We start from the raw sequence: 25,341 nt of genomic DNA on the forward strand, positions 1-25,341 counted from the left end.
AGGAGGACATGAAGAGGGATATGAACAGGAGTAGTGCCTAGGAGGAGCTGGTGGGAGGAATATTGGGTAAATATGATTAAAATATATGTGTGCATAAAATTCTCAAAACTTAAAAAATTATTATATTAAAGGGTAAATAAATTACTCTTGATTTACTCTGAGTAGTCATTAAATCAAAGCCCTAATTATGAATTATAGGAAAGGTGCTATATTTGACCTTAAAGGTATAAAAGATGGATAAAACACAATCCTGTTCTCAATGAAGCTAACAGGGCAACAGGTTTATAGATAAAGGATGATTATATCACATGGCAGACACCACTAATAGCAGGAAACAGAGGAGGGAAACATGCTCAGCTCTGCAGGCTACAGAGAGAACGCCCAGGGAAGGTATGCTGAAGAATGTGATGGTAGAAGCAGAGAGACCAGGGAAGAACCTCAGGGGTCTGGGAAAGGCCGGCTCTGAGGACACGCAATGGAGCAGTCATTAAAGAGAGAGAGTGGGGGAGCTGGCAGTCATTCTGATTGTGAGAAGATGGTCAGCCAGGAGGATGAACAGACAAGGAAGATGAGACACCCAGGTGTGGTGCAACCAATCTTCCTTAAGAGCCAGGACTGCACTTACAGCTATTACTGAAAATTGGTTTTGGTAGTGAATACGACAGAAAGACGGGGTTACAAAAAGATCCTGAGTACGACAGTCTACATTAAAATCAATCATTTCATGCCCATGCCCAGATTTCTCCAGGTTTTCTCTTTTTTTGACTGAGAGTATTTGTAACAAAACAGGGACTCTGCCTCATTTTCTCACTAGCAGGAGCCAGGTGAAGACCCATGATGCCTTCTAAACAGAGCGCGTGAAGAATGTCTTCAGAGGGCTAGAGAATTTATAAGTAATCGCCAGCAACCTACAAGTACAAGTGCAATGTGTTACATCTGAGCAGGCAAAGTTAATGATACAAACCCTGCTTCAGGAGTTTGTCACGTGTTTTAATTTTATAAATATCTTTGAGTGTCTTTCATATTACTGGACACAATGAAACAACAGTACTTTATATTATAGGAAACATGTTTATTTTTTTATGAACTCAATTAAAAAATACTCATTCTTTGTCAGGACTGGTCCATTATACTGTCTCTTTGGAAATAATGTAATATACATAAAATTATTAGCTATTTAACAATAATATTAAAATTTCTGTATTGTATGAAAGATGGGTATGAACAAGGGATTCAGAACCTACCTGTAAAACAAACAGGGACTAGGTACAAGCTCAGTAGTAGAGCACTTGTCTACCATACGAAAGCCTTGGTTTAACCTTCAACACTGTGAAAACAAAGTAAGCATTTCTACTAGTGGGCAATAGGAGCCTACTGACAAATTCTAACAGAGCGGACTACACACTGCACAATGGTAAATCTACAATACATCCTTATTTTAAGTATGCTCCTTGATGTTTCAAAACTCAGTTTGTGAAAGAAACCCAGAGATGTGATCATTTCTATTGGAGAATGTATCTTCTGAAAATGGGACACATAGTACCTAAATGCCCCAAAGCTCTTTTCAACTTCTTGCCCACATAATAATGTCCAAAGTCCACAAAGACATGGAGAATATTTAGTTTTGACTTCTGAGCAGGTGTAACACCAGTTCTTCATCCTCTGCTAAGGACAGGCCTGTATCCAAAGGCTCTAACGTTTCCCACTTGGCCTTCTTTCCATGCCGGCTTCTTGGTTGTGCATCGTCTACTTCAGTGTTATTCCTTTTCCTCATTCCTTGCTTCTTCTTGGTGTCACTGGTGGGAACAAATCCAATGATTTATTTTATAAATAATTAACTCAGTATGAAGTTAAACACTTAAAATAGGACAGAATTACCCATACATACAGAATCTGTAGAGCAGATGATGGTTAAATAATATTACACGAGACAAAAAGAAACCACGATACCAGGACCCCTATGTCACACATACACACCTTCCCATCAGTTCTTGGTTATAGGGCCTATCATAAAGCAGACAAATGCAGGGTACTGCATAAACTATATGGCATTCAATACGATAATAACAGGAAGCTCTGGATGCATTAGCCAAAATCTGAAGATACAGAGAAGCCCCTTAGGTATGGCAGATTATAGCCTATCCTTGTCTTAACATATCAAATTAACTCTATTTAAAGCAGGCTATAAGCCGGGCGATGGTGGGGCACACCTTTAATCCCAGCACTCGGGAGGCAGAGGCAGGCAGATCTCTGTGAGTTCGAGACCAGCCTGGTCTACAGAGCTGGTTCCAGGACAGGCTCCAAAGCCACAGAGAAACCCTGTCTCGAAAAACCAATAAATAAATAAATAAATAAATAAATAAATAAATAAATAAATAAATAAAGCAGGCTATAGATATAGAAAAGATACATATAGATACAGATAAGATAATTATAACATTATCATAAATAATAAATATTAAATTATAACATTAACATCTAACATTAGTAGGATATGTTATGATAGAGGTTAAAATGTCAAAAAACAGCAAATCAATTTCCTTTCTTTAGAAATGCATACAGTCTTAAGAAACTAAGTACTACTAGATAATTCTGCACACATCCTGCACACCAGCCATCAAGTAGAACTAACTTCTGAGAAGGGAAAAAGTCACTAAGTGCATTAAATAAAGATAAAAGACAGGGCAGATGAAATTGCTATCTGAGTTCAATCCTGGGAACTCACAGATAGAAGAAAATTGTTCTCTGATTTCCACAAATGTCCATTGCACACTCATAAATCAATAAATGTATTTTTTTAAAAAATTATCAAAACACTTTGAGACATCATATTCAAGATGACTGACTCAACTGGAGGGCATGAAATAAGACAGCAACTGAGTAAGAATGGCCAGCCTGCCACATTCTCCAAGTTGAGCACTATTTGCATACTAACGGATCAGCAGGGAGCTAAGTCAGTAATCACTTCAGAACAGCTCAATATAGTAAAAGACAATTTAAAAAACCTCATGGTAACCACAAAGCAGACGTCTATAACTGACAAATGCCAAATAACAGGAAATCAAAAACACAGTAACAGAACAATTCCCTTTACTACCAAGAAAGACTGTGTTTGAGGAAGTAACCACAATACTAGATGTTTTATACAGAAAAATCCCCAAATACCAATAATATTGGAACTAATCAGTAAACTCAGCAAAAATAAAAAATGTAAAATCAACATATGAAAATCAATAGCATTACTATATCTAACAGTGAGTTATCTGAAATATAAATCAAGAAGCCTATCCTATTTATAGTAGTTATGCTAATAAAAAACTTTAAAAGAAGAAACAAAAAGTAAAACTACATTCTACATTCATAAACAGAAAGAATCAATATTGTTAAAAATGTCCAGAATGACTCCCAGAATCAATATAATCTCCATCAAAGTGCCAATTCATACTGTATAGAATGGGGGAAACAATTCTAAAATTTACATGGACCTAGAAAAAAATTCCTAAAATTTACATGAACCCACAATGAAGCGGGAGAAGGGGAGGCAAAAGCAAGAAGGAGAATAGGGAGGGAGGGAGAAGGGCGGGAGAGCAGAAGAGGGGGAGAAACAGTCGTCAATCAAACTCTGAGGTTTTATTATTTATTTGGAATTATTCTAAGAATTAAATGAAAGCAGATAAGAAACATACAGTGGTTCTTAACACATTAACTTTTTGCCTAAAAATTACACCCTTTCAAAAGATTCTCACAGTAGCTGTATATAATAACCAGCAAAATGCTACATAAATATTATATTCTATTCCAACCACATGATGTATTAAAAAAGACGAATTGCTCCAGTTTGAATGGATTCCATTACTGTTTAGAAGGCAGCCTGATATAAAAGTGAAAATGCCTAATCAGCATATCCATTTATAACCAGCTGGAAGCAAAACTATAGATAACTCCCCATTTACCTCCCAAAGGCCCAAAAGCTCCTACTCAGCCATTTTCTTCACCAATAGAGGCAAGGCAAGCGAGATGATACGATGTGGCTATCACAGCCACACACTGCTGAACTTTGAAAGAATGCCCAGAACAGTAAGCATCAAAGACTTTTCAAAAAGAACTTAGCCAGTGAAGAATTAAGATAAATCTTTCTTTCTTTCTTTTTCTAAAAAAAAAAATATTTAGTCCTTATGTGTTCAGGAGTGTGGCCAATCCTGTGCCAATCTGACGACGTTACAGTGCCATGAGCAGACAGTGAAGACAACGCTGGTTTTGTCCAGCTTGTGCTGAGTCACCTCAGAGAGCTTCACAGAAAGCATAATTAGTAGGCGCACTACTGCATCTCCCTTGTCTGCTGTGCTCTTGCACATCAGAGCTCTGCAGGAATTTTTTTTTTCCCAAAGGAAAATCAGATGTGAATGTTGCCTATGTTCAATTAGCAACTGCAATTTTTGAAAGGCATTTTATGATTACTTTCTACAGCAAATTAAGTAGTGATGTGAATAACAAATCATCTGTTAATAGGATGGAAATTCTATGGATAATCTGCCACAATTTAAGCCCTAAGAAATAGTAATCAAAAAAGCAATGATCTGGTCTCTCTCCAAAGCCACGGTGTGCGAGAAGCCCTCAGTTATTTTACACCCTGCTGCGTTAGGCAGAGGACCTCTGAGCACTTGGTACTTGGTGGGAGCTCAATGGATCTAAGGAGGAACTGGGACTTCCTCATCAGTTAGCAGACGAGTATAGGCCATGTTCAAGTTATTTCTTGGTTCTTAAATTATTCTTGACAAACCCTGGACAGCTTGTGGCCCAGAGTTCTATCAGGTAGCGTGTAGCAGTTGTAATGGTTAATACTTAACTGTCAAGTGGACAGATCTAAAATCACCCACAAGACGGGCACCTGGGCACACTTGTGAGGGAGTGTCTTGACTGGGTTAAATGAGATGGGAGCATCCACCCTAAACATCAATTATACATCCCACAGGCTGGGGTCACGAACTGAAGACACCGGAAACCATGTTGGCATCAGTGTTCACCCTCCTGCTTCCTGACACAGAGAGGTATGACCAGCTTTCCAATGATCCTGCTGCCACCTCTTCCCAGCCATAACTGTCTGTGCCCTGAGAACTCTAGGCTAAAGCAAACCATGCTTCCCGTTGCTTCTTGTCTGGTATCTGGTCACAGTAACAGGGGGAAACAAAATTAAACCCTCACACAACACCACAGCCCAACACAACACCAATGTCATTTAGCAAGTAGACGGCAAGACGTCCTGAAGATACCAAGACTGAAAAATAAAAGTGGAATTCACTCCAAAAAGTAAGTGAACCCCAATAAGCTGAGGGGGTAAAGCTGACAGGTAGGTAGTGGCCTTCAGGGTGAGGCAGAATATCTGGGTTTGAGTTCCACATTTTATCCTCCTATCAGCACCCACAGAGGACAGAAAGTGCTGACTTCTTTCCCCAGTCTTGAAATGTTTGAGCTAATGTTAGATAGGGTCATGTTACAATAAGTCAGTATTAATAACACACCACTTGATAAAGCACATCATAAAACAAAAGCAAGGCTTAGCTCGGAGCACCAAAAGCCCCTGCTATCGAAATAAAAAAATCAGAGATACTAATCTTTCAATAATCTAAACCAGAGACTTCATTAGTAATGTATAATTGCAGAACAGATCATACAACTAAGTACAGAGTAAAACACCGTCATTTGATAATGTAATATGAATAGACAACAAGAGGGCAATTCAGTGCCTCAGACTTCACTAAAAACATTAATACAAAAGCATGTCACAGCATCCAAACCAAACACCTGATCCAGTTATTTGCTGGCAATAATGGAGGAAGAAAGAGAAAAGTGGAACATCAAGTCTGAAACTTTGATATATTAAAAACTGATTTTTAAATGAGATATAACTTTATTTCCTAAAATCTCTGAAGCCCAAACTCAAAAATCTCCTAGAAGCTGAGCTTATTTTTCTGTAGTTTTGATTTTCCTGGTTTCAACATTTAAATTATTTTCAAACAATTTAAAATGCATCTCCTTCAACAGCAAAAGATGTGTGGGGGGGGAGTACATGACACCCCAGTCTGCAAACTGGATCAGCATTTCCACCAATGCTCTCTATTGGGAGAAAGGCACCTCTTTCCAGCTGCTGCCTCAGCTCCTCTTCATCATCTTCCCTTGAAAGCATACAGGTACACAACTATCTATTGATACGGATCTTTCCCCTTGAACTCAATATACTCAAATTGTTTATCAGTCATTTGTCACCTAGTATTGCTACTTACTGATACGATTGTGGTTTTTCTCACCTGAATGCCATTTGGCGGCACCTTTCAAAAGTTTTAAAGTAAGTATGCCCAGTTTTATTTTTCTTCCGGGAATTTTGTCCAAAGAAATAATTAAGAATATACTCAAAGATTTCTTAAGAAAGATACTTAAGATAGAGCTATTTTTAATTTTGGAAAGTTAAAACCCCCCAAATCCAACACTAATAGATTCATTCATTAAATACATTATAAAATTAAATGAGATATTAATTGGCTACTGCAAAATTTTATGAAAACTGAAAAAAAAGTTCCAGCTACATTTAAAAAGTATACATGTGGAAGATCATTTGGATGGTTATTTTTAAATGTTCTTTTTGCTAATGCATGTAGCTTCTGTTTTTCTGTAACCATCCTGTATTAGTCTTTGAAATAAAAATTAGATTCAAAGTTCTAAGTTGTTGGGTAATGCTAATTATTCTTTATAATTCCACAAAGCTTAAAAGCAGATGGTGTGCAAAAAAAAAAAAAAAAAGTTCCCATTGATAACCTAATAACTTAGCACAGAACAGGGAACTGTAAGACTCAGTAGTTGAGGGTACACTGGTGATGTTATGTTCGGTAGTCTTTAAAAAGCTGGGAGTTTTTAAAACTGAGCCTCTGAGATCACAGTACCTGGGGGTTAGGGAAGCTGCATTGCAGGTGGAGGCCAGTCTAAGCTACACAGTGAGATTCTGTCTCATAAACAACAGGAGAAAGCAAAAACAAAAGACAAATTACCTTCCAGCCTTTGTTCAGGCCCCCAGAACATCTCTTCTTCTTCTTCCTCTAGCCATGCATCATGTTTAGCCTACTTCTTTCTAACAGGATCCTAAACTAGAGTGCCTATAGATTCTTATAAGCATCCTCTACCAAGAAGTTAGCATCAGTCAGGATACATAAGTGGGTAGAAGAGTGTTGGGTTGAAAAGGAGCTGAAAATCTCCTCTGGCAGGAATACAGGTAACTACAGGATCATTATTATACTATTAGGTTACATATTTAATTGCAATAATTGTCCAAAGTATTCATGATTCAAATACTAGAATAAATTATCCATTCTTTTCTTAAAGAGGGCTTTCAACAGTTCTTCCGACCTTTATTCAGAGAGGCCTTACCTAATTACTTCATATAAAGTGAACTCCCAATTCTGCCTTCACCAGTTATTTCTTTCAAGGGCCTCATGACCAGCTGTGTCCTACTTTCTGCTTATTTCTTTATGATCTGTGTGTCTGTCTCCCAACAGTATAAGATCTATGAGAGCTAGGGTCCATTCTTCTTCATCCTCTGCCTACTCGAGTCAACTTTCAGTTTATGAACTGTCTACATACATAGAGTAATGCTGAAGAATCAAAACAGGTTATTACCCTGGCTCTGATTTTGTCATAAGGAGGATACTCTCTCTGTATATCAAGTACATCACATGTCATTAATTTCACTACCTCATTCACTTCAACCAAGGCAATAGAATATTTTTGCAGATTCTTTTAAATGTAAGGAGCTGACTTTTCAATATCAAGGGCTTAATGAACAATTCTGAGGTGAAAATAATAAAAGGAGACATTCCAGAAAACATTGTAGTCTATCAATTGCACGCTGATTTAGAATCTCCCACCAGCTTCACCTTTACTAATTACATAGATTATCACACATCACTGACCCCACCACATTTCATATCTGGCTTTCTTTTTACTCTCATTAGGTCCTTAACAATAATCTTGCAAGCTAAGCAATATTTGGTTGACTGTGAAAACCAAATAGAGCTTAAGTATATGTCTAAGCTCCAGAACTTGTTAAAGAAATTAAAATTCAAAGCATTGACTGTAGGAAAGCCAAGTTTTTGTTGTTGTTGTTTTGTTTTAACAGACTTAATTTCCCCAAACCCATACTTCTCATGCTGCAAAGTTTATGTCAATATCCAAAGTTCCATGGAGTGATGCATGTGAGCAAGCATTCCACAGTCTCTCGGTTCACAGAACCTCATGCAACTCATACATCACACCTTGCTAGAGCAACTAAGTCTGTACTATCCGCTTCTCAGATCCTTCTGCAGACCAGTGTACTGATAGGGAAAGGCAAAGAGAAGGAAACAGACTCCATGATATACTTTCCCACCAATTAGAAACAAGTTTTATTACACTGGAGCTCTTAGGAAGCTCTAGCCAGTACTTACAGTACTTACAGGAGTGAGAAAGGGTGTGGGGGATTATTTATTATAATAGCAAGAACAAAAGAAAAACTGGTACATGCTATAAATATAGTTAACTGCTCACATTAAACAGGATATTTTAAAATATTATAGGGGATTGGGAAAACAAAACAAAACAACAACAAAACCCCAGATCAGAATGTCCTTTAACTGAAAAACTACACTCCCTGGGTGCGAGGTTGTTGAAGTTAGAATGCAGAGAGAAGAATGGAGCAAATCTGCAGACTGGTCTAGTGGACAAGAAGATGAGGCGGGCAAATACTCCCTTATACAAAATCCCTGCAGCTTCGATTGTTGGTGGAAAGTCAGTATAGACCAAGTTCAGCATCCCAGTGCCCAGTGTGGGTATCTATTTGTACAAAACTTTCCTCAGTCAATAAATGCAGCTCAGATATTTTTCCCTACATACTTTAAAGCTAGTAAATACATAAGTATGTACTAATTCATTTAAAAATATTCCCCAAAAGTTTTGTGCCTATCCTCAAGTATTGACACTTTAAAATTCAAGTAAGTTGTGTCAGAGATGTTTCCCCTTATGTAGGAAGTTAAGGCCTCCCAGGCTGCAAGATGAGACAACACCTGGAGTCTGTCTGGCACTGTCAGAATCCTGATGGTACCTAGCCATTGAGGGGTGACCATGCGATGTCAAGAACACCTGGGTGCTGGGAGGGTCTAAAAGGTGCTCCCTGTTGCTATGAAAATGAGTCTGATAAATCCCTTTCACTGGACTCCCAGCGTCCTTTCTGTCACCGACATTGTGCCTTCCCACCCCCTCCCCTGAGGACGGCATTAGGACCCAGCAACATCTGGCACTGGAACAGGGACTTCTAGCATAGGTTTGGAGCTCTCTTGGTCAGAGCCCTTTTTCATTGTGGCTCTGATTTTGGGGTTTTGCCCGGAACAGGTTCTAGTCGTCTCTCCTCATTCGTGGCGTTGGCCAGTGCCCACAACAGTGTATTTCAGCGAAAAGGGCCCTCAACGCTGTGTGTTCTCGGTCCCTTTGATAGGTAAGCATTGGACCCCCATCTGCCATGTTAGGATTCTGAAACATCCTTATAAATTTCAGTTTATAAGATCATGGCAATAGGCCTAATGGGGATTGATCATTGCAGTGTACGCCAGAAAATCTGCTGTTTTCTTAAAAGCTACTACTACTTATGGAATCATGACATTCTCAAAACCTCAATTCTCAAATTTCTACTGGAATAAGTAGAAATAAATAGTGGGGGGTGCAGCACAGGAAGATGTCTAGAATTTATTATAAACATAACCGAAAATGCGTAAAAAAAGTAATCTTATATCAAAGACTAATAACCAGAAAAGATCTAGGTTGATGAAAGGGAAAAAAGATATAAAAGCCACAACTCTCACCACCAAACCTTGACCACATTTCCTTTCATCAAACAGCCACGCATTATTTGAAACCATTAAAATCTTTTTGTTGTTGTTGCTCATAAATAATCTGGGGATTTGGTGAAGAGCTAGGAGTTCCCTTCAGACAGACACAGAGACGCAAGTACCTACACTATGCTACTCAATTGCTTTTTCTAGATTTTTGAGATTGCTCTAACACTTATCTGCAGAGTCATGGTTTAAAAACTTCTGCTCTGCAGAAACTTTAAACACATAATTATTTCTCCTCCCATATTGAATTTAAATATCACCTAAATTTAAGCCAGAAGATTTTACTACTAATCTACATGTAGAATATTTTATAATCCCAGAAATACATCAACTTCCATCTCAAACTACTTTAACTGATTAGTTTCCTCAATACCAAAGATTATCATGCATCCAAACATATCCCAATGTTCCAGCTATCTGACAAGATTAAGTCTTGAAGTTTTATTCTTCATTAGTCTTCAAACGACTTCAGAAGAGAGACAACTCAAGTCTACACCAAAGTTGCACATTATAAAACCAAACAAGCATCAAAAGCATGTATACAACCTCAAGTTCTAAAGGGAAAGAGTATTAATGGACTATTATATTATTATAATAGAATATTAATGGAAATTAGATATAAAAAGTGACAGGGTGCATGGTATAGTATTACACACACACACACACACACACACACACACACACACACACACACACACACACCTCTCACATAAAGTAATGTCACTGACTAGGTCACCAGAGACGGCTGGGTGAATAAATGACGGAGGAGAAAGCACAAGTAAACCCTAGATGCAGGGAGAGTCAAGAGGGTGGCTTCATAAACCTCCAATCTGCCTTGATGGTTCTCCAGATAGTTTTGTTTTCAAATATTTCAAAGACAGAAGATAAAGTGGAAGGATGGCAGGCTTACAATGATAGAAATGCATTATTTAAATTATAAAGCTAACCTGACTTTTTTCTGTATCTACCAAGCCACAAGGTTAATCACCAAGCAGAGAGGTTCAGATAAATGGAAACTGTATTTAATAGTTTCTTCTCAGACAGACAGACAGACACACACACCCCACATAGACTGTATATGAGAAAATGTTTTATTTTAAAAATAATTCTCTAAATCTTACAAAATCAACACTACCAAGATTTAAGATTTAATATAATGTGCCATGCCCGGCCCAATCAAAAACAGTTAAAATGGGCTGGAGAAATGGTTCAGTGGTTCAGAGACCGAAGTTTGGTTCCAGCATCTGGTGTCTCACACAGCTACCTGTAACTCCACTTCCAAAGGAGACTCAACAATCTCCTCTGGACCCCAGTGGCTCCCTACAACATGTGGTGTATACACACATACACACACACACACACACACCACACATACACACACACCACACACACACCACACACACACACACACACACACACACACACCACACCACACCACACCACACCACACCACACCACAGAAAGAAAAGTAGTTTTTAAAAAGAAAAAAAATGGAAGGGAAGGGTTGGGTAGGTGGCTCAGAGGAAAAGAGACTTGCTATGTAAGCTTGAGATTGAGACTGAATCCCCAGAAGATGTGTAAAGCTACATACAATACTGTGTGTCTATAATCCTTGTACTCCTAAGGCAAGATGTGTGCCAAACAACAAGGCCTGTTTCAAACACGGTAGAAGCTAAAGACTGACACCCGATGTGCTGGCTAGTTTAATGTCAACTTGACACAAGCTATAGTCATCTGAGAGGAGGAAGCCTTGATTGAGAAAATACAGGTAAGCCTGAAGGGCATTTTCTTAATTAGTGATTGATGTGGGACAGCTAGTCCATCGTGGGTGGTGTCACCCCTAGGTTGGTGGTCCTGGGTTCTATAAGAAAGCAAGCTGAGCATGTCAAGGAGAGCAAGCCAGTAAGCAGCATCCTCGGTGGCTTCTGCATCACCTCCTGACTCCAGGTTCTAGCTCAGTTTGAGTTCCTGCCCAGACTTCTTTCAATGATGGACTATAATGTGGAGGGAGAAGCCAAATTTTTAAAACCTTTCCTCCCCAAGTTCCTTTTAGTCATGGGCTTTGTAACAGCAATAGTAACCCTGACTAAGAAACACACCTGTGGTTGTCCTCTGACATCCACTGGTGCACTGTAGCATGTGCATGCCCTAACTCATACATATGAACACATGTGTGCATGCGCACACACACACACAGGATATAAAAATTGTTTTTTGAATGATTGCTGAAAAAGCAGGCCCAAGCCAGAGACCTCTGCAGGACCAGGCAGGAATCAGGCAGCAACCTCAGCAGGAGCAGCCCCAAGCAAGCAATCTCCTTGGGAGCAGGCCCAAACAACCCCCTGTATTGCAGAGCCACACCTGGGAGCGCTGAATAACCTCCAGGAACACCAAGTGACCTCCAGGTTGTATGGAACCGTGGCCCTGATTGCACTACAAGGAGCAACCATCTGAGTCATGGATCCACTGGCACCTGGAAGACTGATTACCAGAGACACAGCCCCAACCAATTATACCAATCAGAGAAAAAGATGGGTAGACAAGGTAAGAACACACTCAACATCACAAAGAACAATGCAACACCAGTAAAAACTAGTGGCCCTACAACAGCATGACTTGAACAACCAAATATAGATGAAGCAGAGGAAAATGACCTAAAAAATAACTTTGGGAGAATGTTTGAGACCCTTAAAGAGGAAATGAAAAATTCCCTCAAAGAAATGGAGGAAAACACAAAAATAGGAAGAAATCAAAAAAATTTCTTAAAGAACACAAAGAAAAAGCAATCAAACAGATGAAAGAAATGATTCAAGACTTGAAAACCAAAATAGAGACAATAAAGAAAACACAAATCAAGGGAATTATAGAAATGGAAATTATGAGAAAACGATCAGAAACCACAAATGCAAGCATAAACAGCAGAATACAAGAGATGGAAGAGAGAATCTCTAGCACCAAAGATACAATAGAGAAAATAGACTCATCAGTCAAAGAAAACATTAAATCTAACACAAAATATCCCAGAAATATGGGACACCATGAAAAACACAAACCTAAGAATAACAGGGATAGAAGAAGTCCAACTCAAAAGCACAGAAAATATATTCAACAAAATCATAGAAGAAAACTTTCCCAACCTAAAGAAAGATATGTATATGAAGACACAAGAAGCTTATAGAACACCAAATAGATTGGATAAAAAAAAAATGTCTCCTCACCACATAATAATCAAAACACTAAACATACAGAGTAAAGAAAGAATATTAATAGCTGTAAAGGAAAAAGGCCAGGTAACATATAAAGGCAGACCTATAGGAATTACACCTGACTTCTCAATGGAAATAATGAAAGCCAGAAGGTCCCAGTCAAGCATTATACAGACATTAAGAGACCACAGATGCCAGTCCAGACTACTATACCTAGCAAAACTTTCAATCACCATAAATGGACAAAACAAGATAATCCATGTCAGAACCAGATTTAACCAAATCCTAGTCACAAACTCAGCCCTACACAAACTACTAGAAGGAAAACTCCAACCCGAGGAAGTTGGCTACATTGACAAAAACAGACAATAGATGATCTCACAGCAGCAAATCCCAAAGAAGAGAAATACACACAATAACATCACCAACCAGAACTAAAATAACAGGAGCTGGCAATCACTGGTCATTAATATCCCTTAATATTAAAGGACTCAACTCACCTATAAAAAGACACTGACTAACAGACTGGATGTGAAACCAGAACCAGTCCTTCTGCTGTATACAAGAAACACACCTCAACCTCAAAGACAGATATCACCTCAGAGTAAAAGGATGGGAAAATTTTTTCCAATCAAGTGGACCTAAGAAACAAGCTGGTGTAGCTATCCTAATATTTAACAAAATAGACTTCAAACTAAAGTCAACCGAAAGAGACAAAGAAGGACATTTCATATTAGTCACAGAAAAAAAAAATCAATCAAGAGGAAATCTCAATACTGAAATCTATGCCCCGATACAAGGGCACCCTCATATGTGAAAGAAAGACTACTAAAGTTTAAATCACATTTTAAACCCCACACACTAAGAGTGGGAGACTCCAACACCCCAACATAAAACCAACTACACCGAACCTCACAGAAGGGAAAGTAGGAAGTACACTTGAATGTACTGACACAGGAGACCACTTCCTAAATATAACCCCAGTAGCACAGACACTGAGAGAAACAATTATGAATGGGACCTCCTGAAACTGAGACGCTTCTGTAAAGCAAAGGACGTGGTCAATAAGACAAAACGGCAGCCTACAGAATGGGAAAAGATCTTCACCAACCCCATATCAGACAGAAGGCTGATCTCCAAAATACACAAAGAACTCAAGAAGCTCATCAAAAGAACAAATAATCCAATGAAAAATGGGGTACAGAGCCAGGCGGCGGTAGCACACGCCTTTAACCCCAGCACTCAGGAGGCAGAGGCAGACGGATCTCTGAGTTCAAGGCCAGCCTGGTCTATAAGAGCTAGTTCCAGAACAGGCACCAAAGCTACAGACAAACCCTGTCTCAAAAAACAAACAAAAAAAAAAAAGAAGAAGAAGAAGAAGAAATGGGGTACAGTCCTAAACAGAGAACTCTCAACAGAGGAAACTAAAATGGCTGAAAGACACTTAAGGAAATACTCAACATCCTTAGTCATCAGAGAAATGCAAATCAAAACAACTCTGAGGTTCCATCTCACACCTGTAAGAATGGCCAAGATTAAAAACACTGATGACAACTTATGCTGGAGAGGTTGTGGGGTAAAGGGAACACTTCTGCATTGCTGGTGGGAGTGCAAGCTGGTACAGCCCCTTTGGATATCAGTATGGCAATTTCCCAGAAAATTAGGAAACAACCTTCCTCAAGACCCAGCAATACCACTCTTGGGTATATATCCAAAGGATGCTCAATTGTATCACAATGACATGTGCTCAACTATGTTCATAGCAACATTGTTTGTCATAGCCAGAACCTGGAAACACCTAAATGTCCCTCTACTGAAGAATGGATAAGGAAAATGTGGCACATTTACACAATGGAGTACCACACAGCAGAAAAAAGAATAATGGCATCTTGAGATTTGCAGGCAAATGGATGGGTCTAGAAAACATAATATTGAGTGAGGTAACCCAGACCCAGAAAGACAAATATTGTATTTATTCACTCATAAGTGGCTTTTAGACATAAAGGAAAGAAAAACTATCCTACAATTCACAATCCCAGAGGACCTAGACAACAATGAAGACTCTAAGAGAGACATACAAGGATCTAATCTACATGGGAAATAGAAAAAGACAAGATCTCATGGGTAAACTGGGGACCATGGGAAGGGTAAAAGGGGAAGGGATAAGAACAGAGGGCAGCAGAGAAAAAATATATAGCTCAATAAAATCAACTTAAAAATTTAAAAACAAAAGAAAAAAATGTTTCTGCCCATCTTTTTTCCCTCAGAAACTCATTTTTGGTGTATATATACTTGTGAAAAGTCCTCTGTATATTATAAAGCTAACTGAAAATCTTTATATGGAAGTTACTCAGCAATAATGATTGAACAGATGCTGCAGAACTCAATGCTAAGAGAACCAATAGAGATTAAAGTAGTTCACGAAGACATTTACAAAGAATCAAATTTACTCAAACATGAAACCAGCATCCATCAGATATTTCACAGACAAAACCAAACACACAAAAGGTAAAAACAAAAGCAAACATCTATTGATTAATATTAAGAACCGATATTAACAGCTAATTACACATGAATTGGACCCATTTACTCAATACAGGCTAAGGTATTATCCATACGAAACTTAATTATAGAGAAGTCATGTTTAAATTGTGACAAGAGCCTAGTACAAGTTATAAATCTAACTGACCCTATGTTTCCTAGAACAACCTACCAAACATACCACTATCCAACAACTTCTTTGTGGACCCCCACACTCTTTATATTTGCAGTCAATGGGGAATGAACCCAGAGCCTTTCACATGCCAGGAAAGGACTCTGCCTTAGTCTGGCAATTTCTTATAAAGGAACCAGACTTAGTCCAAGGCTGTCATTTAGAAATAAAAGATCGAAAGAAGTTATAAACTTTGTTTGAAACATTAAAGTTATAAATATTAAACACTCAATTTAATTGGACAATGAATATCTAGAACACAGGCATTTCTTCTTAATCATATTTAATACTTGGAAATTTTTACATCATTTGCAATCCACATGAGGATGGTCATGAAACAAACAAGATGAATGGTACTGTATATACAAAAATTAATATACTGCATATGGAAATAGTCAAATCTCTCATCTTGTGAAGCATAGCTAAAGAAACAATCTTATCAAACTAGTTTAAAAGGACTCTTGCCACCCATCCATGTCTGGTTCAGATTTCTGGTATAGCTGTTATCACTGTCTTCAGGGAACTCTTCTTCACCCACCAGGCTCAACTGGGGACCCTCACTGATGTGTTCTCTATGTTCATTTCCTATGTCTGCACATCCTACCACATCTCCAGGCATACAAACCACAACAGTCATGCATTACAAATTTCAATACTACACACTTAATTCTTTGTAACCACAACTGAACTAAAAGTTGCATGAGAGTACATGAATGGTATTGTCTGTTTACTCTTTTGTGCTCTGCCTGAATTGATTATGGACAGCACATGACAGGCAATAAATCATTCTCTGTAGAAAAAAATGTATGGAGAGAAATGAAAGACACTCAAAAGACAAGCAAATATGGTATTTCATTATTATTTTATTTTATGTGTTTATGTGCACTTGCTTTTATCTATCACTTATGTGCAGGTGCTGGCCGAGGCCTAAAGAAGGCAACAGATCTCCTGGAAGGAGAGTTACAGGCAATTGTGAAGCACTGTTGGGGAGCTGGGAACCAAACCTGGGTTTCCTACAAGTGTGGCAAGTGCTCTTAACTCCTGTATTTTAAATTAAGTAGAATGTGGATTAAATAATGCAAAACATTCTTACTGTAGTTGTTTCCACCACAGAGAAAAATTCTTTTTATCATTCAAACATTGTGACTACAGTGCATGGGGTACTTGAAATGAAAATCATTTATGATCCCAAAGGCAACCGCTTGTTAGCTTTTTTCTGCTAAAAGATAAACAAGCTTCAAAACATACTAGAGATAAGATCAAATGACGGTGCACTCATAACAGACCAATGAATTATGTCATAAAATCAACCAAAACAAAGCCCTAGTTTTCCTATGAATTTTTGTCTCTATGTTAGTAATAACAACAACAAAAAATTTCTAACATCTATGAATTCTACCTAAACTAATTCTACCAGCTCAAAAAAGAAAGGGGAAGGAAGGAAAAGCCTGAGAAAATTGAACTAACAGATGAAAATGAGGAAAGAATCAGAAAAAAGTAAATTTTTCTGTTTTGGATCTGCCATGAAAAAAGAATACACTAAGCCTAGGGCTTGAGGCAGAGTTTGGCTCACCCAGCATTAGCCCCTCCTATATTATGAGCACATTCCTGCCCCTTGCCCCCATTTCAGCTGTCTCTGAGAATAAACTAGGATGCATTTTTTAAAGTTCACACATGAACACACTGTATTGTTCTCCCCTCCTCCTCTCTTCCTATGTTAGAGCCTTAGAAGAAACTCAAGGCCACATGATGTTCATTGTTACTGAGACCACAGTAAGCAACAGCTGTGTTGCTGCTGCGCTAAATCAAAGGGGTTGAATGATGAAGCTAAAACCCTCTGGAATGTTACAAGAGACATCACTTTAGATAACTCCACAGAGGCCTAAAGATCGTTCAAATTCTCCCACAGCTGTGCAAAGAACTGAGCAGGAAGACAGAAGTACAGACTTTTTAGAAATCTGTCAGACCTCCTTGGGGAAGAACTACTGACCACAGATCTGTCCGTTCTTCACTAAATCTGCCTCTCCTGCTGCCTTCTTCCTACTGACAAAGTGTCTTTCCATGTAGAGAGACAAAAGTGTTACTTATGATGAATATTTATGAGCAGCAACAAGTAAAGGAAACTTTCAAATGAAACCAGCTCATACTAGTTCAAGACTAACTGCTATTTTCTAATTGCGCTATCCAGTCCTTAAGACTGAACTCATTTTTGGAAACACAAAGTTTATATCCAAAAATAAGCTTCTGACGAAGTCATGATAACCAGGATCTGCATGGGAACTGGTACAGAGTGGAGCCCAGAAAGAGCACAGCAAGCAAATCTGTAAGCATGCAAGGAAAACACCCAAGGGCCAACAACACAAATCCTTAGTAAATCATCAAGTTGGAGACGGGCAAAGGAAAGATGTAGCCCGTCTGGAAAAACAGCGGACACCTGTGCCTACATTATTTCTGCAATCAGTAGTAGCTTCAGCAATTAATACTATTAAAATTTACTGTCTTTGGTCTTCTAAATACTTTAGTTAAATTATAGACTACTATTTGTACGTTATCATAAACTCTGCTTTTTAGTCTAGGAATGACTAATAGGGTTAACCTTGTGTATCAATTCCACTTGAATGATAGAGGATATGTTGAGAAACATGACGGGCTACTTGAACAGAAATATAAATTAAACATATCTTCCACAAGGACTTGAAATGCCAGTGGTACGTATTTGCCAACCAGAGTCCAGGGATTCTGTACTATAAACACCCCTAACCAACACCCAAGCAACACCTAGCAATAGTTAAAGACATTTTTGGTCTCAACTCAGAGGGTGGGGATGTGCTACTCCTGGTGGCCACACCCAGTGTTATAGCCCTTACTGTCCCAAACACCGTCCAAACACTACCTGACCCAGAATATCTACAACCCTAAAGCTAGTCAGTACGTGGACCCAGGTTGTCAGTCAAGTGACATCAAATGTGTCTTTAGTTTTCCTGACCAATTCTACAGGCCCCGGCAGTTCCACGTAATGTGACTGAAGGAGTCAAACTAGAGAAACGCTTCACTCACTCTACAGTTGCTGTGGATCATGGACATAAACCACTCCATCCCTTAAAGATCTGTTCTTTGTCTATAAAAAGAGAAGGCTGGACTACATAATGTGTACACATACACACACACACACGATTAATAAGAAACTCTTAAACATAAACATATTTATGAAATAAAATCTTCAGGCTAGCAATAAAACCCTATCCATACTCTCTTCAACAAAGAATATTTCTTCAGCTTAAGACAAGCTGAGCAACTTTGATTTTCCAGAGTTAACTAGCTGCCCCAGGAATTAAATGTCTTAACTGTCATGTAATACTTAACTATTTTCCATCTGAATCCCTCACCTTATATTAAAATGCTTTGGTACCTTTCAAGGTACCATTATGTCCTTATGATTGTACTATCTGCTCCTAGCTTCTTCTAATCATGTAAATTCTGTTGTTCTTTGCATTATTCTTAGGACCTCTTAGATAGCCTCTTATACTTTTATCACAAATCAACTAAGAAACTGAAATATTTAAGGACTTCAACACTCATGTCATAGACAGCGACAGTGAGAGCAGAAGCCGGATCTGCAAGTGTTCCTATAAAGAGGAATTGTGTAAAGTCAGGCTCTCTGAAGGATAATTAAGAGGATAAAGCTATTATAAAAACGAACATGAGATTACTAGAGAACAAAGCACATTAGCTGCAGTAGGAAATGCTACTGTGCAGGCGGCAGTGACAGAAACATGAAACACAATACCTTTAGAAGAATGACTTAGAAATGGAACCCAAATCACTTTAATGGCACAAACATGCATACAATTTTAAAAATCCTATCAAAATTACTTTCACCCAAGGTGTCTTGGTGCAGGAGAATTGTGTGATTTTCTTTGGGGCTTGCCGGCTGTGGGGTACTGGGTGGGACAGAAACCCCAACAAGCAGGCCCCTCATGTTACAGTGTCTCTTAGAGTAGATAAAAAAGAAAAATCAGGAAAAAATTCACTACCAGATATAGTAGGACTGCTGACACTTGAAAGGTTTGTTCTTCTTTTAAAAGTGTCAAGAAACCACACAACATATGACTGCACGACAAACTCTAAGAACTCCCATAGAGTTAAATTACACAGAAACAGCTGAAGCCATGCTGCAAATCAAACTTCATCTATCAAAAGAGAGATACTGTCCACCACTCTTTAAGGGAGCGGGGTCTGTAGGAACATGAAGGCACATGGGCCATTCAGACTGTTGCACACAATATGAGCACCAAGGAACTTTCTGAAGCAGTGTGCCCAGACTTTTAGAAGTCACTTCTAAATATCAGGAACACAATCTGAGCCTAAATCACTTAACCTTAAAGCCCCAAATCAATGTATTTTTCTAAAGTCTAATGAGATTATTTTACCCTTGGTTGTTTTTGCAATAGTAAACTAATATGCCTGTCATTTAGCATCTGGAAACACTATAAAGTGTTGGTATACTTACTAGCTACTTGCCCAATAGCTAGTCCCTGAGTTCTGGCATCACTATGCTTGGATAAGTAAAATTTCCCTTTTAATAATAAGCACACAGTTTGAATAAACACTAGCTCAGTGTCTCTACAGCATGGTTTTCCAAGAAGTTAATCTTTTTGAAAATTGCAAAATGTTGTTCTTGATTAAAAACAAATTACTGTTTTCCATGACCTATTTCTTCAGCTCTAGAATCCCTGGGCTAGCATCTGAAGGGTTCCATCAACCGTTGTCTTTGCATCAAGAATATTAACTTTATCTGTCATTGCTACCTAACTTCTATTCAGTGATCTAGAAAAACCAAGGAGCCTAAAATTCAATACAAGCTTATAATACACAGTACTACTCTAGGGAAAAATGCTAAGTAATTCATACCATTACTCAATTTACCTCATTTCACTTAATTTTGGCATAGAGGCAAATAGATAATAGATAGTCAACGAATAGGTTTTAAACAAAAAGAATTTGGCTGTTTACATTGAAAATTTCTATTATTTGCTAATATGAAAAAAAGTCAAAATATAACTTCCACTTTTAAATTTCAGAGCCTTTTGATTTTTAGTTACATTTGTTTATGTATTCAATCATTCATTCATCGGTGTGGGCGGTTGTGGAGGATTTGTAATATACATTATATTGGAAGATTGTTGGATTTTGGTCCCCTTACTTCAAATCCAAGCATGTTTACGTCAAGTGTCCTCCAAGACCTGTCATCTGGGGTGGGTGCCCCAAGCCAACTTTGTGACAGGAAAGGAGGCCTGACAGCAAAAAAGCCCAAGAGTAAAAACACTGTGTCCTTGAGAACAGCTAAAAAATAAACAATTCCCAACAGAGGCAACTAGTGTCTAAACCATGGCATAAAAAGACCTGCTGCAGAATGATGAGTGAGAGGTTCTACCATGAGAAGCTCATCCATGGAGAGAAAATGCAATTTGGCTCCAGCTTTATGGCTTAAACTTCCCGTCAGTTTCTGCTGGACACGGTGAGGGGCAGATCTGATGATGTTGTAAGTATGTATTGTTACTTGTTCTTTTACTTGGAAACACTGTCCAAGGGGATCCTTGGCTCGGCTTGGGACTTCCTCTACTAGGAACGTCATCTGGCTGCCTTACAGAGGCATGCCAGAGATAATGCTATATGTAGATTAGCCTCCGAACTGCACAGAACGAAGTCAGACGACAACTTACTGGAGTCAGATCTCTTATTCTACGTGTCTGTCTCTGAGACTGAACTTGACTGCAAGTCCCTTTATCTGATGACCCGCCTCACAAGCTCAAGTTTTTCTGTTCTGAAGACACAGTTGCACTTCACTTGTATGACCCATGATGACTTATGGTGACTCTCTTTCTGCACCTGCTAAGTAGTGGGATTATAGGTATGTAAGACCACACCTAGATTTTCAAAGATAATTTTAATAGCATTCTCACCAAAATCCATTGATAATTGATCAAAATAAAACCCTGCCTGTTTGTGTTTATTCTACTTCATAAACTACTCAAGTATAGAGGATTAAGAATGAAAGGAGACTCTGAAGGGGGACGTAGAACTTTTCCTGTCTCTTCTCTTTCTCTCTGTCTCTTTTCCTCTCTCCCTTCCCTTTCCCCACGTCCTTCCCTTCCCCCAGTAAAACTCCCCACTTAAAAAAAAATGAAGGGAGAGAAAAAAAGGCAAAGAATAAGAAAACAGAATTCATGTATCCGTTATATGTGATAACAGGAACTACAAATGTAATATTAACCGAAGTCCTTGAAAGGATCAGAAGGGTGTGAGGTAGACACAGAACAAGGACAATAGATTACAGGTCATTAAAGGGTTAAAAAAATTCTCGAAGCAATAGTTCAGTAGTCACTGATTTCATTAAAATAGGAGCTATGTGTGAAATTTGCATTTAATGACACTAAGGATAAGAACATACCTCATCTCATGTTTTATATCTTCACTCTCAGATTCTTCAGAACTTCTGTGCTTGTCTGGATCTGGAAGTGTGCTTGGATCAAATCCACCATCATCTTCATCACTCCAGTCCAGAAAGGCTTCTTCTTCATCTCTGGCCTAAGAGAACGCACAGAGAATCATGCTGTAAGAAGTCATCTGATAACAGCCCTGTTCGTGATAGATTCACACAAAATACTCATCTGATATTCCTAAATTACAAGACTTCATTATAAAGGACTTGAAGACTTCAAGAACTTCAACATTTTCAAAGACAAAGAAAAGTTGTATTACTTTAAAATTGCAATAAAATATAATCCAGAAATTATATTTCTTTTGAGCTCCTTACATTTGCTACAGGGAGAAGTTATTGGTTTTACTTTTTCCATGTAATTCAATTATCAAAGGAAAAATATTAATTGTTTCATTACTCTTACACACACACACACACACACACACACTTCAAAACTACCAAAAATATTAATTGGAAATATCAAAGACCGGAAGAACATATTTGTGAGATTTTTATGACTATAAAAGTCTAAATTTTGAAATACAATCACATCTGCAAGAAACTTGCTTATATCACTAGAATTTAAGTGTAGCAAGAGCGTGGCTAAAATCAGTAGTGGAGCAAAGGATGAAGAAAGGGAACAGTGGCACTACAGTAGGGCGGGCAAAAACAATATAATGTGAGAATGAGCAACATTCAATGCATGAACATCGTTTGTCTAAAACTGGTTTCTGGATGACTAGTTTGGCCACCTGGTAAATGAACTCTTTGAATTGAACAAAAAAATATAAACAGGATAAAAATTTGAAAGTCTAAATAAGTTTCCTTTTTAAAGATAAGACCATCTTTATAAAACTTTTTGTGACCAACTATGACGACCCTAATGATTGTTTTTTATTTATTTGTTTGCTTATTTATTATGTAGACAATATTCTGTCTGTGTGTATGCCTGCAGGCCAGAAGAGGGCACCAGACCCCATTACAGATGGTTGTGAGCCACCATGTGGTTGCTGGGAATTGAACTCAGGACCTTTGGAAAAGCAGGCAATGCTCTTAACCTCTGAGCCATCTCTCCAGCCCCCCTAATGATTTTTTTATTCAAGTGATTAATGATTTCCCAGAAACAGAATCACTTCTCAGAATAGCATATAAACACTGCACAACCCCAAGCCCCTGCAGAAATCCTCTTACATATATGAATGGCTCTCTCAGCAATCTTTAAATATAAGAAAACAAGGAACAAGTTAAGAAAGTAAGGATTAATCACTTCTGCAAAAGTTCCTAGTATTTTTCTTAAGAAAGTTTCCTGGTAAAAGTGAAAGGTCTGAACAAATATCAGGAGAAAAAATTGTCAATAGTTGTTTGTTGTCAAAAACAGAACAACTATGGCAAACTATTATCACTTTTTTGAAAATAAAGATGGCAACAAAATTTCGTGTGGTCATACACTGAAGAGAAACTAATCTCGTGGGCTACAAGACACCCACAACTTCCCAGATATCCCAGCTTCATGCTGCTCATAAAGGTGTGCTGTCTGGAGATGAAGGCAGGTTATCAAACTGTTTGGTTTTAGGTCAGCCTCACACTTAAATAGAACTAAAGATCACAAAGAGTTCTTACTAATGTAGAGAAAATGGCACAGACATGATATATCAGAAATTAAAATAGGCAATTCATTTATGAACAATAAACTATGTATTAACATAAAAGGTAGACTTTTACCAAAAAAAAAAGCTGTAATTGTTTTTCAAGAATCAAAGAACACTGCTTCATACTTTTCCAAGTTACGAACGGCTGGCTGCACCCAACCTGCTACACGGTGACTTTGTCTGAAGTGCAAGAACTCACGGGCAAGTACTTAGAAATAAAGGAATTACTTTATAGCCTGTGATTTTGTAATGCCCTAACAAATCCCATACATTAAGTTTCTTTAAAAAAATTTTTACTGTCATCATTTATAATTTTTTGATTCTGAGAATTACACAAATGCATTTTGATTATATTCACCCACTCATCTACTCTGACTTTTTCTCTACCCACACAACTTGTGTTTTTCTTAGGCCTTCGAGTACAATTTGTATTCTTCAAAAACTATCAAATGTGACCAACCAGGGGCCACACCCTTGAAGAAAATTGATTCTCACTTCCCCAGCAGCTAACCAATCCCAATAGGTCCTCACTAGTGGTGAGACTTTGTGCTAACCTCCTCCCCACTCCATTCTGGGATATTATCTACCTTGAGCTTGTACAACTAGCATGCTGTCACAGCCACTGTGAGTTCATACATGTGAATGTCCTGCTGTGTTCAGAAAATAGTGTTACACTATAGTTATAGTTATCCACTTCTTAGACTCTAGTTTCATCATAGTTACCCACTGCCTCAGACTCTAATAATTTTTGCATCCCCTGCTCTGCAAGGATCCCTGAGCTTGGGTGGAAGGGGTGTGATATAGATGTCCCATTTAGGGTTGGATACTCCACTGTCTCTTATTTCTTGCACCGTGGCCATTTGTGGCTCTCTATAAATGCCATCTACTGCAAAAAGAAGTTTTTCTGATGGTGGTTGAAAGATATACTCAACTCTAGGTACACCAATAAGACACTGGGTGCCAGGTTAATGTTACATACTTAGGTATAAACTTCATGCCCTATAATTAACAATCAGCCTGAGAAGTGACTAAAAGTGGTATAGAAAATGTGACTAATAGAGGTACAGATTTATTTGAGAGAATCAATAAACATAAAACACAGATGTACATAACGGTCCATAAATATAGTCTAAGAAAGAAGTCCAGGAAATACTGTGGAGATGCCTTACAAACATGCCAGAGTTTGAACAGCTGTCTCTCTCTAAAACCTATCTTTTTTGTTTGTTGTTGTTTTTGGTTTGGTTTTTTGAGACAAGGTTTCTCCCTATCTTTTTTTATGCTAAGAATCTAGAGTTATGCCACCGTCTGCAGTGTTAAAGAAAAACTCTTGTGGATCATATCTTTCTATGCCCAAAAAGCTCCAAAATATTTTGATTAGAGA

General features: G+C 38.2%; 1 protein-coding gene across 2 annotated transcripts in view; it reads right to left on the bottom strand.

The window, feature by feature from the left end:
- Positions 1-1,051: 1,051 nt before the first annotated feature.
- Positions 1,052-25,341, bottom strand: part of Ddx10 (DEAD-box helicase 10) — a 150,877-nt gene continuing 126,587 nt past the window's right edge. For both annotated transcript variants that reach the window (XM_038322666.1, XM_038322665.1), the window contains exons 17-18: positions 22,282-22,418; positions 1,052-1,796 (exon numbers count right to left, since the gene is read on the bottom strand). In XM_038322666.1, the coding sequence (XP_038178594.1) occupies positions 1,619-1,796; positions 22,282-22,418 (315 nt within the window). In that variant the 3' untranslated portion in view covers positions 1,052-1,618. The remainder of the gene's footprint in view (positions 1,797-22,281; positions 22,419-25,341) is intronic.

This window comes from Arvicola amphibius, chromosome 3 (assembly GCF_903992535.2).
Source record: "Arvicola amphibius chromosome 3, mArvAmp1.2, whole genome shotgun sequence".
Lineage (NCBI taxonomy): Eukaryota > Metazoa > Chordata > Mammalia > Rodentia > Cricetidae > Arvicola > Arvicola amphibius.